The sequence below is a fragment of the Pogona vitticeps genome, chromosome 3 (genome assembly GCF_051106095.1).
Source record: "Pogona vitticeps strain Pit_001003342236 chromosome 3, PviZW2.1, whole genome shotgun sequence".
Classification (NCBI taxonomy): domain Eukaryota; kingdom Metazoa; phylum Chordata; class Lepidosauria; order Squamata; family Agamidae; genus Pogona; species Pogona vitticeps.
The window spans coordinates 199429862-199446273 of NC_135785.1; the positions used below are offsets into that span (position 1 = coordinate 199429862).

The 16412-nt window shown below is 38.5% G+C and overlaps 1 protein-coding gene across 1 annotated transcript in view; it reads right to left on the minus strand.

Moving 5' to 3' along the window:
• Nucleotides 1-1927: 1927 nt before the first annotated feature.
• Nucleotides 1928-16412, minus strand: part of LOC110074045 (uncharacterized) — a 29423-nt gene continuing 14938 nt past the window's right edge. Inside the window, exons 7-14 of the mRNA XM_072994169.2 lie at nt 15961-16073; nt 13475-13694; nt 12172-12309; nt 11887-12018; nt 9406-9489; nt 8035-8150; nt 5842-6040; nt 1928-4604 (exon numbers count right to left, since the gene is read on the minus strand). Coding sequence (XP_072850270.2) covers nt 4444-4604; nt 5842-6040; nt 8035-8150; nt 9406-9489; nt 11887-12018; nt 12172-12309; nt 13475-13694; nt 15961-16073 — 1163 coding nt within the window. The 3' untranslated portion in view covers nt 1928-4443. The remainder of the gene's footprint in view (nt 4605-5841; nt 6041-8034; nt 8151-9405; nt 9490-11886; nt 12019-12171; nt 12310-13474; nt 13695-15960; nt 16074-16412) is intronic.

Sequence of the window (16412 nt, forward strand, 5' to 3'; positions counted from 1 at the left end):
TATTTCCAGCAACAGATATAAACAGTAGTTGTGTGCTCCATTCACAGAAGGATCACGTGGCTATTTTTCCCATATTCTGTATATGCTGGAAGCCTCCAATGGGTACTTACTGTCTGCAAATCTGAATATCCTTTCACATCCTTTGACAACTTCAAAAATAATCCTCATTGTGACATCTAGCGGTTGATGACTCACATTGCATTGTAAATGTAGTCTTGCAAGACTGAAATAGCGGATCTACTGTTTCTTTCTTCCTCCTGTTTGTCTGAGCTTATTTGAAGAAAAATAAAATCCTTTTTATTATTTTTAACCTCTCTTGAATGTCTGAGTTCATTTTGAGCTTAGTCTTCCTGACCTTCTCTCTGTTGGCAACTTGTTTGTACTCCTCCAGAACACTCCCCTCCTTCTATTCCCTCTGCATGCCCCTTTCAGCTCACCTGTAAGCTCTTTATGCAGCCACCCCCTTTTCTTCAGATGTCTCCCACTTTTATTGCCTCAGATAAATTGTATGTGACTGTGTGTTCAGCTTCTCATCCTTAAGAAACTCCCATCCATCACAGACTCCTTTCCTTCTGATTTAAGCTATTTAGGAGAAGCCTTGATGATTCCAAGGTGCCATCCTGCTGTTGACTTTTTGTTTTGTTTATTTGTCCAATGGCTTAATTTTTTTTATTGTAAACTGTTCTGAAGAGACAGAGTTTCTTTTCCAGCATTATTGTCTGTTGTTGTTTATGTCTTCCTATACTTTAAAAAGCAAGAGGAATTTTCCAGAAGAAAAAGACTTTGGTTTAAAGCATAACATTGCAATTGAAGCAGTAACCCCAAAGTATGGAAATTCAGGACACAGATTGACCTCAAAAAATGGGTATGTTAATAGACTCTTTTTTTTTGTGCCTTAGCTTCAAGCCCATGTAAACAGCACAACACAGTCCTACTAGACATTCCATTCCCTATGTTGCATTTCATCATGGTGTGACAGAACTGAAATGAAAAGCAGGTTTTGCTAATACCAGCACCTATAGACAGGAGATTTGCTGCCCTGTCATCAATTGGCTCCTGCCAACCTAGCAGTTTGAAAGCATGTAAAAATGCAAGTAGATAAATAGGTACCACCACCGTGGGAAGGTAACGGTGTTCTGTGTCTAGATGCACTGGCCACGTAGCCACGGAAACTGTCTACGGACAAACGCTGGCTCTACAGCTTGGAGACGGGGATGAGAACCGCCCCTAGAGTTGGACACAACTGGTCTAAATGTCAAGGGGAACCTTTACCATCAATTATGTAATTTTTACTGGTACAGTCAGATGTTTCTGTATTTAAGGGAAGAGATACATTGTCTTAAATAAACTTAACTCCTATATAAACATATATTTTTTTTCCTCAATAGGAAATCAAAATGTGGAGTTCACATCTTGTATTTTCTTGGAGCAGAAAAGAAGATACAAGAAAGATGCATCAATGGGGCCTGTCTTTTGAGTGAGGAGAGAAAGTTGATTTGTGCTCTGAATTTCCTTACTTTTGGGGAAACACTTTGAAGCATAACTTCTTATTTTAAATAAAAGGCTCTCCCCCACTCCAGTTTGAGAAACAGAGATATGCTCAAATGATTTTTTGCATTATGAATTCTTACCTCCACAATTGGCAAATGTTTCTGACAGAAAATTGACAGAAAATCCTTGACAAGCTGGGCCTTCCTGACAGTGGCACCAACTCTTAGGAACCATCTTCAGACAGAGCTACACTTGGCTCCTTCTCTCTCCAACTTTGGGAAGCTGCTGAAGACTCCGCTGTTCCGGAAAGCATTCAGTGGCAGCCTCCTCCCCCTGATCTTGTCCATCTTCTACTACTGCCTGGTTCTATTACACCATCTGGGTTTATACTCTTGTTTTTCCTTACTTGTTGTTTGCTTGATTATGTCACTGTTGCTTTTGTTTTGGTATTATAACGCCCAGAATAGTGGTATGCACTAATTGGGTGGTATATAAATTAAATAATTAAATAAATAATCTTTCTTTCTTTCTTTCTTTCTTTCTTTCTTTCTTTCTTTCTTTCTTTCTTTCTTTCTTTCTTTCTTTCTTTCTTTCTTTCTTTCTTTCTTTCTTTCAACAAGATTTATTTGATTGTTCAAACCAAGAAGGATTCTTTGATGTGAATGCATCATAAGTTTACATCCACTGATCAAAGTAAAATGGTGAATCATCAGGGCCAAGCTAATCATTTTATTGCATAACTAGCTTGAAAATTACCCAAATTGGATTAGAACCATGGTGTGGGGGATTTTAGCCTTGCCATACTCCCAGTTGGGCACCCCCTGCCAACATCTGCTATTTTTAATATAAGGAAAGCCCCCCCCATCAGCAGTCTGAAGCCAGTGGCAACCATGGGGAGTTTTTGATGCCATGATCCCGATCTACCTTGCCACACATACAAACCAAGCATGAGCTGACAGTTAAACAGTGCCAAACAGTGCTATAAAAACCCTTTAATTTTATCTGACTTTTAAATAAAAATAAACAATTAATGCAATTATAAATAAATAAAAATAAACAATTAATGCAATTATAAATAAAAATCCTGACAAACACTATATAGGAAAAATAACAGATTTATTTGCAATTATTTTGAAATATATATAATGAAATGTTTCTTGTAGAGATTTAAAATAAATAGAATTATACAAATTGAGCTCTGATATATACTCCCCCCCCCCCATTTACACCAATATGGCTTCAAAGAACATTAAAATTAGTCATATAAACTAATATTAGTATTTTTAAAATAATGTTCAGATGTATTGCACAGTATTTGTCAGTTTACATTTTAAAATCTAACTGAACTGCCCACAATTGTTCAAATGACTCAGTGGCATCTGGCAATGCTTGTGCACCACATACAAATAAAAGTATGAATATTAATACCAAAAGATCCTGAATATTCATTTGATTTTCTCTGCAGTGATCATAATTTATTTTGAGACTGGACTATTTCTTATTCATATTTCTCTAGTTGTATTGGACCAAAAGAAAGCTTCCCACTGGTGTGGTGATAAGTTCCAGCACTTATCATGATGGTCCTTATGGCTTTACCCTTAAGGAGAGTCTAAACATGTGTTGGGCATCTGTGTTGCTCCATATCAAGAAGCTAAATTTGGTAGATTTCATCTCCACCTCAAATAGGTTTTTTTAAAAGTTAATAGATGTTAAGTAGCTACCAAAACCAAGCTATCCTCCAATGCATTTGTTAGATTTATTTGATTTCTAACTTTTCTCCAAAAACCGAGATTCAAGGTGGATCACAATGAGATCAGCTAAAACAGGTAAATGCACAAACAATATTAACAAACAGTTGAAGAAATAATAATAAAGCACAATGATTGACAGAGAATAAATTAAGAGCATAGGAAACCCTGAAGAAAAGGAGATACCCATTATAACTGGGATAGTTCATAACAATAAATCACTGCTGGGAAAATATATTTTCAACCCAGCTAGTGCAAGGACCAGCTACTCCCACTAAGTTCACTGGGAAGGGAAAGCCTTAGGGAGTGGCAGATCATGTCATTATCCCTGCTAATCAAAAACTCCCAATCCTTCAGCCCTGCAATCCCTACCTCATCTAGGTCACTGGAACTGTCAGGTGCAACATCACTGGTCATAAATATGAGAAGCAGAAAACTGATTGTTGTTACCGTCTCCAATGGGTGATCCATGCTATCAAAGCTGACAGTGTTTGCCACATACACGGGGCATATACCCAGCATATACCCAGCCAATCTACTTTAGAGACATAAATATTCAGGAACTGTAAGTGCTGGTGTGCAAAGTATTTTAAACAGGAGCAAAACAGAGCATGATCATTTAGGGCAGCAGAGTAATGAATCATGAGTTAGTTTTTCCACCCTGGACATTTTCTGTATATTAAACACTTAATTAACAAGTGCAAGATTTCATATCAACATGCCATAGCTATTGCTCTGTGGAATTGTAATGAGGAACAAAAAGTACAGGACGTTGTTCAATACACTGTGTGGGGGAACAGCTAAATATGTTGTTGAATTGAGTGGCATCTGAGCCATTTTCCATACATTCAGTTGTACACAGGAGGTTGAATCTGGCACTGTGAAATGTTTGAAAATATTCAACACATCCTGAAGGACTCTTTAAAGATTCCTTTTCCTTTTTATGCAAAACTGAGCTCTGTTTGTTCTGAGTTTTTATCCTGTCCTCTTGAACAATATGGGAAATTCCTCTGAATCATACCAACATTTGTTTCCTGTTCAAACACAGATAAATAATCTGCCGCTTCTCTTGATCGTCACTTTCCATTGCTGGCTTGTTGGCCTATTTTATAAAAACTGTAACAATGTTGGGTGGAAGAAAAGTTCCAGCTAGAAAACAACATGAACTTTACAAGTTTAGATATGCAGATTTTCCTTTCAGTCCTTATGGTTCAATAATATATTTGGCAGTCTTATTCTTCATATAAAACCATAATGAAATTGGCAGCAAGAGACATATTAATACAATACAGAAGAGCACAGCAAGGACAATTACTCCTGTTTTCCATGTTGAATCTTCTTCTGCTGGTTTTGATGTAGGAATGGCTGAAAGAATATTTTGGAACAGTTAGCTAAGTCTCCAGTCATAGTAAGCACAGCTGTGTTCTAGAAGATAAAGCTAAAGTGGCACAAATTTAATGTGGCATAATGGAAAAATTCTCGAAGCAGCAGTGGACCAGTCAAGTAATGAAATGAACATGGGAGAATATTACGTCAAACTACAATGGGATCCTATGAATCCTTGCCAAAGCCTATTTTCCATGGAATTAGAATTTGCAGCTTATGGCTCAGGGAGACTTAGCCATTTGATATTGTCACGGACCAAATTTTAATTTGTTCCTTCTGCCTGCTGTTTGCCCTGGGAAATTGGCTCTGTAGAAGAGGGGTGGGTGGTCAGAGTAGTCTTGTCCAACTTGGACATCAAAACGCCTTGGATTGGACCTCTTAGCAGACTGTGTTTTCCTCAGTGCGTGCACGAAAAGAAAGAGAGCATGCTCTAAACTGTAAATAAGCAATGGCTGTTCCTTAGCACAGTAAGCTAAGGTTCCCAGTGTGGTGTAGTGAATACGGTGATGGACTAGGACTCTGGAGAAGAGAGTTCAAATCTCCACTCCACCTCTCCTGAAATATAACACTTAGCTTGAAAACCCTATTAGGGTTGCTATAAGCCAGTGCTGACTTGACAGCACATAACAACAGCATTGTAAACTGCACTACAGAAAGCCCATTTGAACTTATGGAGGAGTTGACACTCCATATACTAGAGTAAGCAACAGTATTTCACCCAATGTATATCCCATATCACATGCTCCAAAGAGAGAAAAAAAATCTAAGCCCCTTGTATGTCATCTGGAACAGCTGCTTGTGATTGATGAGAATTGTAGTCCAATACACTTAGAGGGTGGCAAATTGGGGAAGGCTATGTTAGTGACTGTGGTTCCTTATAGCTATCAGGTGTCAGATGGATAGTGCAATTTAAAACAAAACAAAAAAAAACAACAAAAAATAAAGACGACAAAAACATGGTGGCATCTGAAAGACTAACTGATATATTTTAATGTGAGCTTTTATGGACAAGACCACTTCCTCAGACAAGTCTGATTCCTCAGTCTGTGGAATCGGACTTGTCCACAAAATCTCACATTAAAATATAGCAGTTAACCTTCAAGATGCCACAATATTTTGTCATCTTTTTTTCTTTTGTTTTGGCATGATATGCTAGCACAGACTAATATGACTACCTCTTCTAAAATTACAATTGAAGTTACTAGTTAGCACTCACCTTTGACTGTTACTTCAGTTTGATTATCAAGCATTTCTTTCACTACTTCTGTTAAATCTTCTTTAAATTTTCCTACTTTGATGAGCTGTTGTCCTTGCCACAAAAAAGTAAAATATGCAATCACACTTCCAGGTCGAAATCCAACCATTATGACATCAGAACTCTCGTCCCCGAGCTTCACTGTCATGCCTTTAATAACCTGAAAGTTTTGACATTTGTTGCATACAGTTAGTAAACAAATAAATGAGAAAGATATGTAGTGACATACAAACACCATACAGAGAAACAGTGCATAGAAACTGTTCTGGAGTAACTGGCGATGGAACATGAAAGAGTTGTTTTCACAAATTATACTGTTTAACATTTCCAAAATGCTGCACAATTGACAGTATAAAAGTCAATATTAAATTGTTATAACACAGCAATATAATATTCATTTTACACATAACAACATCCCTAGTCAGAGCATGAGAGAATGAGTAAAGATAACAGTAAGTCCTGATCAAGGAGGAAGATCTGCTTCTCCTCTACAGGCCCACATGATGCCAAGTAAGAAGGCAGAAGGATGTAAAGCAGGCAGGCAAGCCTTCCAGGGCTGAACTAGCAAGGCATTTCTTTTCCTACTCCCTCAGCCCCATAAAGCCAGATGACTCCTCCCATGCTGTAGAAAGGCTTCCAGGACACACAGAGAAGACTAGTGTAAGTAACACCAGCCTCCTAGTGACACCACTGCTCTGCTTGTACTCTCCGCCTTTCCTTTCCTTTCCTCCTCCATTGCCTTTCTTCTTCGTGGTATGCAGATCTCACTGCCTGCATTCCTTTTCCCAATTGCCAGACAGGTGCGTGTGGGTAGTAAAATTCTTCCCTTTACCACTTCTCTAAAATTGACAGTATCCCCAGGTTACAGCTTTACAGTACTTTATTTTCTCCACTTGCAGGAACAGGGTTTTTCATGGACATAAGAAACTCAGAAATAATGCCACAGTCCCAGATCAAGATTTGATCACATTGGCACCAAAAGGACACAGAGTAGAGCAGGCAGTGTCTATGTGCACTTAATTCATTGGGGGATTGCTGTACATCCTGGCTTTTAAGCAGGATTCGTTAGCTTTGTATCATATGGGCCAACAACAAACAAGAAAACTGGTTGTTCCTGTTCTCAAGCACACAATATTGAATTTGCGACCAGAACATTACCAGGTAAGGATTTGCTCTACACACGACAACACTCAGGTCTAGTGAAAGAAGGAAATGGCAGAGGAAACTTCCAAATATTGTATGGAGGAATGACAAAGGGAATCATGTTTCAGAGTGTGAAGCAAATAAGTGAGGCACCTTTCAAAGATTTTCACACTTCTCACATTATGGTAAGAAATATGGTGGGCCATAAAAAAACCAGCGTCTGAAACTGTGATATTTAAGACCAACTTAGAAGTGGCTCATATGTTCCAAGCGGTACAGAAGCAGTAGCAGCCTCTGGATCACACGGCCTTGTAGATGGGTTTATTTATTTATTTATTTATTTATTTATTTATTTATTTAGATTCTATATCCAAAGGTTCTGAGCTTTATAGCATCTTGAAACTATGTGATTAATTATTCTGCTCTGAGCATCTGGAGTTGCTGATATCATTTTTTATATCATTGATTGTTATGTTAATACTACTTTGGTTTTAATTATACTATGAGAACAAAACAACATTTTAAAAAAACCCACGCAGGATCAGACCAAAGCCTGATCTGATTCTAGCATTCTGCTCACCGAGTTATCCACAGGCTGTCTATAGGAACCCTACAATAAAAGGACATGAGTGTAATAGCACCCTGTTTTGGGTTCTTTTCCCCAGCACTTGAGATACAGAGGTAACATCATAGAATCATAGAATAATGAAGTTGGAAGGGGCATATAAGGCCATTGAGTCCAACACCCTGCTCAATACAGGAATACAAATATATACCCATCATCCATGAATTTGTTCAATTCTCTTTAAAGCCTTCACATTGTCTTTGACTATTGCTATATCTTGTGGTAGTGATATCACACTTTGCTTTTGTACTGTACACACTATACATCATCATCATCATCATCATCATCATCATCAACACTGCAGTCATTGTCATTCCAACAAAAGCAACGGCAGATAATGACACTGCAGCTTTTCACGAAGCCCCTTTAGATGTAAGACAACTTACAGTGTTTCTTATTATGTCAGTCAGATTCTTATATACCACACTTTCTGGGTTATAAAGATCAGGAGATATGAACGTCCAATTTTTGAATAAAATACTGCAAGCGAATGCTTGTTTGCCTGAAAAGAAATGCAATATAATTAATGTCTCAGTTGATTCCACCTCAACACTAGTTCTCCATGTGTCATCTCTAGCTGCTGACACTGAAACTTCTAAAATAAAAAAAAATCCTGTATGCTATGTTCCTGTTATATTCAAAAACATACAATTCACAACCTTGCTTGTGCAAAATTAAGGCTTTTATATGTTTACATTTCATAAACCTACCAGAAGGTGCCATTTCATATGCTAAGTAAAGGATGAACAAGTTTATGTTGCTAAAGCAATAAAATTAGTTTATGTTTGATACAAAAATAAGAGGTTTTTTTCCACATTTCCTCCCAGATATAGTATCTCTTTCTTCCCAGGGAAAGTGTGTGTGTTTTTGTGTGTGTGTGTGTGTGCGTGTGTGCATGTCCCTTATGGCTTTAAAATTTCCAGAAGTGTTAAATCTCTTGGTAGCAAGGTTCTGAAAACTTACACGTGTATGTCAAACAGATCCATTCTAAGATGGAATTGCTCTATTTTTCTGTTCTTTTTTCCACAGGATAAGAGCAGTCTTCTCTTCAAAATGATGGACACACTTTCTAGTACATCCTCCAGTTGTACATTTTAACAGTCCCTTGCATACCCATACCACTTTTCTGATCACAGTGCTTTAGGTTAAATCATTCAAATTTTGGAGAGAAAAGAGCTGATACTGATCAATTAATTTGCTTGTATAAAATATACGTAATACAGTATATGTAAATCTTACAGGCACCACTGATTTTGAAATATCAGCTTCCTTGATGCAGTATTAGATTACTCTTTTTGCAGATCTAACATTCAGCATCCAGCTCAGCATCAGGTATATCCTAAAAATTATATCCCATCAGGCACTTAATTAGGTTTCATACTTTATCACTATGTACTGCAGAACAATTCAGCTCAGATCTATACGCAATTCTGTTGCAGGGATACATTCTTACAGTACATTGTTGTTATGAGTAGGATTTATGAAACAATAGCAGGTAAGCAGAATGTTTAGATGGAGAGAAGTTGGTCATGCATCAGCACATTGTTTCAGACTGATAGGCTCATGTCTATGCTTCGTAGTCTCTGAGCCTGTAAATGCACTTGTCATGCCGTACATTTCCTTAACTCGCACAAGAGCTCCCAGCCTCTACAGAAAATCACTTGAAAACAGACATAGAGGCAGCATTTTGATCTGTTTCCCAATCATATCTTACAATGATTAAGAAATTCATTATAAATATTTACGCATCAACACACTTGAACAGATGTAGTATTTTTGTGACCCAAGGCATTTGGTGGTCTCTGAACACAGATCAGATCTGTTGAAACACAGGACAGGATCTGTAAAATAAATACAGCACTAAATTAACCAGTGGACCTGTAAAACAATAAAAGTCATCCCCCAAGTATGCTAAGTTATATGCATCTTAAATATAAACTTCAAAACATGTAGCAGAGCTGGATGGGGCTTATGGTTTCTTCCAATACTAATATAAAGCAGATTCGTCTCATATTTCAATGCTGATGACACATGTACAGGATAGTTTAGGATGACTTCTGGTACTATCTTGCCCAGCTAGTAATGGGGAAATCTATGTGAAACTGTTGTATGCACTGACTCTGGTAGTCTGGACATCACTTACTTACTTACAGTACTTACTTACTTACTTACTTACTTACTTACTTACTTACTTACTTACTTACTTACTTGCCTACCTACCTACCTACCTACCTACCTACCTACCTACCTACCTACCTACCTACCTACTACCTACCTACCTACTTACTTACTTACCTACTTACCTACCTACATACATACTTACTTACTTACTTGCTTGCTTACTTGCTTACTTACTTACTTACCTACTTACTTACCTACTTACCTACTTACCAACTTACCTACCTACCTACCTACCTACCTACCTACCTACCTACCTACCTACCTACCTACTTACTTACTTACTTACTTACTTACTTACTTACTTACTTACTTACTTACTTACTTACTTACTTACTTACTTACTTACTTACTTAAATTTATATATTGCCCCATTAGTACCAAGGTACTATTCTGGTGGTTTACAGGAAATTAAAGACCAAAACAAACAAACTATAGACACTAAAATATGATAGATAGCAATGACAGATCAAAAGCATAAAAACCAATGGCGCCAACACATTTTCACAAGAAAGTGGACCAGATGGGAGACACTCAACTGAGATTGGATTGAAAAGCCTCTTTGAAGAGTAGTGTTTTGAGCTGTCTCCTAAATGAATACAAGGAGGGGGGGGCAGGTGTAATTCCTCCTGGAGCTGATTCCATAGCCTCAGTATCACCACCAAGAAGGCCCTACCTCTGGGAGTAGACATGGTCTAGAGGGGCGGGGTATAAATGTAATAAATAAATAAATAAATACAGTAAATAAATAAGATGACTTTTGAGCCCCTCTCAGGATGGCTACCTGTAGAAGCCTAACCTGAGAGGCTTTGGTGGGTCAGGTAGATGACATTGGGGAAAGTCACTCCACCAAATAATGTGGTCCGAAACCATGATACACAATTGTCAAGATCTTGAACCTGATCCAGCACAGTAGGTAACAAGTGCAGGCTGGCCAAGACTGGAGTGATGCAATCAAATTTGCTCGCACCAACTACAAGTCTGGCCACCGCATTCTGAGCCCTTTGTAGTCTCTGAGCCAGACTCAAGGGTAGCCCCATCTAGAGAGCATTGCAGTAATAAATCCAGGAGATCACCAGTGCACCAAAATGCCCTGAGGGAACCCTTGCCAAAGTATGGGAGGAGTTGGGCGATGAGCCTAAACTGTTTAAAGGCCAATCTGGAAACTACTGCAATCTGGGAATCCCAAGAAAAGATCCAAGTCCAGAATACCAACTTGATTTCTAACAGGAGGACAACACCATCCAGTTCAGGGACAACCCCCTCCAACCTTTTAGAGGGCTCCCCCCATAGGAACAAAATAATCTTGTCTGGGTTAAGTTTGAGGCTGTTCTCCTGGCCCATTCCAGTACTGACGACAGGCTTCGCTCAAGCATCTGGATGGCCTCCACTGCTGTTAGCCGCCTAGAGTGGTCTTAACCGACCAGATAGGCGGGATATAAATAAAATAAATAAATAAATAAATAAAGGTGGTGAAGGAGAGATAGAGTTGCATCACTGCCTAAATCTGAACTGGAACAGATCAAGCCAATCTTGCTCTTCCAGATAGGTCTGAAGCTAGTTAGTCACAACCTGCTCAGTCACCTTGCCCAAGAAAGGTATGTCGACAATTGGACAAAAATTATTAAGGTCATCTATTGCCGATTATGGGCATTTAATAATGGGTTTCTTTCACATGGGAGGGAAGAAATCCCTCCTCAGCAAAGAGTTGACAATATTCTTGACCAATCCTCCATAGCCCCGTTGGCAACCCTTTTTTTAAAAGCCAAGCTATGCAAGGGTCAAGTACAGAGGTAGTGGGACTGCAGCCAAGCAGCATCCTGGACACTTCTTCCACTGTTACAGGGTCAAACTGAACTAAACAGGCAGACAAGGAGGGTGTGACAGTGATTCCCCCTCCAATCAACTGAACAGGCTGGTGGAGTCGAGATCAGCAAAAGTATACTATTCAACTCCACAAGCTACCATAGGTCTGACTTCAGAAAACGTACCTTCTTTATTTAGCAATATAACTACAAAACATGAATTACAAAATCACTGATGAGATTTTATATATTTACCTTGACACACTCTTCCAGGATTTCTTGTATCCAAATCTGTTATGCCTGGATAACATTGGCATTGGTAACTGCCAATGGTATTAGTACACGAAGCCAAGGAGGAACATGGATTATTCATGCATTCATTTATCTCTAGAAAAGAAGTGACAGTTGTCTTGATTAATCTTCAATATTAGTGAACAGTCATGTGGGTAGCATACAGTGTAAGACATTGGAGAAATTTAACAACACCCTTTGCCATTGATGTTTTACTCATTTAAGTATTTAATTTAAATGTATTCTTACCTTGACAATGTCTCCCTTGCACCTTGGGACTCTGATCCTGAAATCCGGTCTTGCATTGACAGGTATATCCTGTGGCTACTTCAAGGCAGACAGCATTTTCAGAACAGCCATTGTAGCCTGTCTGACAGGGAAGGGCAGCTATAAGGAGGTTAAATGAAACCATTATCAATATTTGTACACAAAGATCAACACAGAAGCAACTAGATATGCTTACGTTGCATTATTTCTGGACGAGAAGATTTCGGACATGGACTCACTCAACACCTTTTCTCCTGTCCCCTCTCTGCCACTTTTCTGTTTTGTTTTGTTTTGTTTTTTGGCAGATCTAAGCAACAGAGCTGTTATTTCCACAGGTCCCTCTGCCAAAAGACCTGATAGCAGAGGGATCTGCTAGCGGAAGGGCATTTTTGCCATCAGGACCACCTTGTGCCTTATCTCTGCAGATACCACATATTTGAATTAGGAGTGCAGTGCTGCTAAACAGACAGAATAAATCTGATCAGTCTTTGGCATGATGGCCCAGATAAGAGAAAACCCTAGGCTGAAAATTGTACCATTTAGACATGTTGGAGAATATCAAGTCTCATTTCTTGGTTTTAACGGCGACCAAAAATTTGGCTTATGTGTCCTTAATATGTTATTTATTTATTAATATCTTTTACCCCAGTTATATTCTTTACTTTCATTTTACTCCTTAAAAAAGACCCAAGGTGGCTGTTACAAGAGAGGGCCAAACTAAACCATACAGTAAATGCATAGTAAGTACTCAGGCAAGTGAAGGGACATGGAATAATGAGGATATATACAAATATATGAGTGAAATGCATTCATGCACATCCACCAATTTGTCTCTTGGATGCAGTGTTAAGAATCTTGAGAGTTAAATGTAAGTTTGGAAGCAGAATGTAATCTGACTAATTCTGCCTCCCAAAATCTGACAATTTGACTTTGCTGTCTCCTTTAGTTGGCAAGCCTTACAATACTGTAAGAGGTTGTTGTAAGGTAAATTCTGTGCTAGTTATGTTGATAGCCAGCCCATCCAGCTAATGTATCCTAATCAAGACTTTTTGGCTGTGGTGGAACATGTCTATTTCTGATGGCTCATGTAACAGCTCTGAGCTGTGTTGGCCACTCCCATTTGTCCTAAAGGAGGTAGATCAAATGGATGAATGGTCTGTCTCTGTGCAGGGTTCCACATGTCCACACAACAGCCAAGAACCCAGATCAACTAAGTACAACCTGGTATGACTCAAACAGTTGACCTTATGCAGAAGAGGAAAATGGTATCACAGAAAGACTATACCTTTTATAGATGTTGCAGAGAAGTCCACATCCAGAGTTCTGCTTTTGTTTAAGGCTCCAATAATAGCATGTTCAATTTCCTCATGTGTTACAGTTCCATTTAGAACCATCACAATGTCAAAAGTCACAATCACACTGCCTTCACGAATCCCAGTGACTACTATACGTATTTTTCCAGAATTCAATAGTTCCTGGAATGCAGGTGGCAGGTTTTCTTCTAGCTGTTAGGTTGGGAGGATAGTGGTTATATTCTTTACCTTCATTCCCCTTAAACTAATTTTGTAGACTATTTTAGACAACTTTTCTTCTGGTAAATGTTGGATTTCTACCTGTTGACTTCTTTGCATGCTTGTCCCTGTCAATAGCAAGGAGCACAAATGGCTTGACACAGACTTAGCCATGTTTGTGCCTGAGAAGAGATAAATTATGACAGTTTTTCCTGCAGGATCGTTACCTTTCTGCCTGTTCTTTTGACTTGCTCAAAAACTTTCCATTCTCCTATGGGTCTGTCACCTTGCCTACCATCTCCAGATAAAGGAACTGCTAGTCTTCACATTTCAACAGCCCAATAGCCTCTGGTCCTCCTTGTTTCCTGCTGTTTGCTCTTGTCTGAGGCTTCCTTCTCTCAGTGTCTTTGGAGAAAGCTCCATTCTCAGAGCAAATCTTCTGTATTCCTCATGTATATGAGCCCCATATTCTCATATATATATGTAGGCATCCTTCAGTCTCGAAAGACTATGGTAGCGTGCTCTGTATGGAGGACTTGGAACAGCGTCTGGTGTGGCTGAGGAGGCCAATTCGAGAATATATATAACTATAACTATAACTATAACTATAACTATAACTATAACTATAACTATATATATATATATATATATATATATATATATATATATATATATATATATATATATATATATATATATATATATATATATATATATATATATATATATATATATATATATATATATATATATATATGAGAGTGTATATATGAGAATATATATATGTGACACCAGTCTTTGTAGAAATGGCTTTGCCTGAAAGGTTGTGTTATTACTCATTCAATAACATGCGGGAATGGGGGAGGGTTTAGTTTAATAGAGGGTATAAGTTAAGTTTTTTTTATTCCTATTTTTTTCTCTGTTTTTGTTTTCTGTATGTTGAATTTAAATATTTTTTTAAAAAAAACATGCGGAAATGCACAGAACACTAGCCTGTTGCAGCAAAATTGGCAAAGACTCTTTGTTGTATTTGCAGCAACATGTGTTTTAATACAACAGATCATTCACCATTATATCTGTAATGATGGATGAAAAAGCAATATAGGAAAGGAATAGGCCTGCCACTAAAAATGGCAAACCCGACATTGGGTTTCTGGCTCCAGAATCCATAGTAACACATAATCTATTTCATGACATGGTAATATCTGCATTTCATGTCCCTGAAAGCATCATGTTACAATTGTGAACAGCCGTGGGGAAGCATGACATGACTACATAATGACAAGTGGTCACTATAGTACATTGCATAAGATATAAAATACGTACATCTCCATCGCTTATTCATTTATATGAAATCTCCCCCTAGATAATGGCTAGCTCTTTTCAGGTACTTTTCACCATGCAAATGTAACTGTGTGAGAGGGGACCTGCTGTACACATATAGGTTCTCCTTCTGGTTTTTGAAATCCTGCCTCTGGATGGATGCCCTCATGGGATTGCAGTTCTACAGAGAATCCCTCCAGCAGATTCAGATTAACATAGTGGGTGTTGATTGGTTCAAGGAAGCAACTACAGTGGTGCCCCGCTTGACGACGACCCCGCTTGATGACAAAATCGCTTTACGATGACTTTGTTGCTATTGCTATAGCAATCGCAAAATGATGTTTCTATGGGTTTTTTTCGCTTTACATCAATTCAGTCCCTGCTTTGGGAAACGTTTTTTCACTTGACAATGATTACAAACAGCTGATCGGCGGTTCTCAAAATGGCTTCGCGCTGTTTTCTGGACCTATTTCCGGAAGACAGCGATCAAAAATGGCTTCCCCTATGGAGGATCTTCGCTGGACTTGAGTTATTTCCCACATTGGAATGCATTAACCAGTTTTCACTGCATTCCAATGGGGGTTTTATTTTCGTATGATGACGATTTCACTTAACAGCTATAACAGAATGCATTATCGTCGTCATGCAGGGCACCACTGTATTCATAACTGGTGTGAAAAGCAGTTTTTTTTCCACCTTCTGTTGCGTGGGGAGAAATAGCAGACCCAGTGACCATTTTCAGACAATCTAAGCATACACACGATTCTTTTGAATTTGAATTTTTTGAGGCCCTCTACTGGTGTCCAAGATCATTAAGCTCATCCTTATCTCTTTTTCATTGACTTTGTTGGAACTTAAATGTGCTCAGCTTGAGTTAGGTCTTGTGCAGTTGTTTTCATTAACTATATTTCATCATAAGAATGCTGTTAAGTGGTACCTGTTTTGTGAAGTTCTTATGAAATTCCTGAAATGCAGTACTTGATGAGTTACTATATTCCGGTAGGTGTTTTTCATTTTTAATCCTTGCTGTTCCAATATAGCTTGTGGCTTCTACAAAGAAAAGTCCAAACTGTTTAGTCCAATGCAGCAGGTAGCCATTTACACATTACGCAATATTTCTTCTGCTGTTGTTGCTACTGAAAACAGATCCTAACAGAGGTTGCGAAGTGGGTGGGCGGGCAACAGATTCATTGTTCTTTTAAATGCAAGCTCTCTGTCTGGCAAAGTCACTTTGCTATTCCCTGCCCATATGGGGATCCTCCATTTACAGAAGGAAAGGGGCGAGCAATGAAAAGGATCCTGAATTGGCCACAGCTATATACCGTGCAAGCAAAGTTCCAGGTCTCATGGCCCTCACCTGCTTTTTCAAAATGGCAGCAAAAGGTTGGA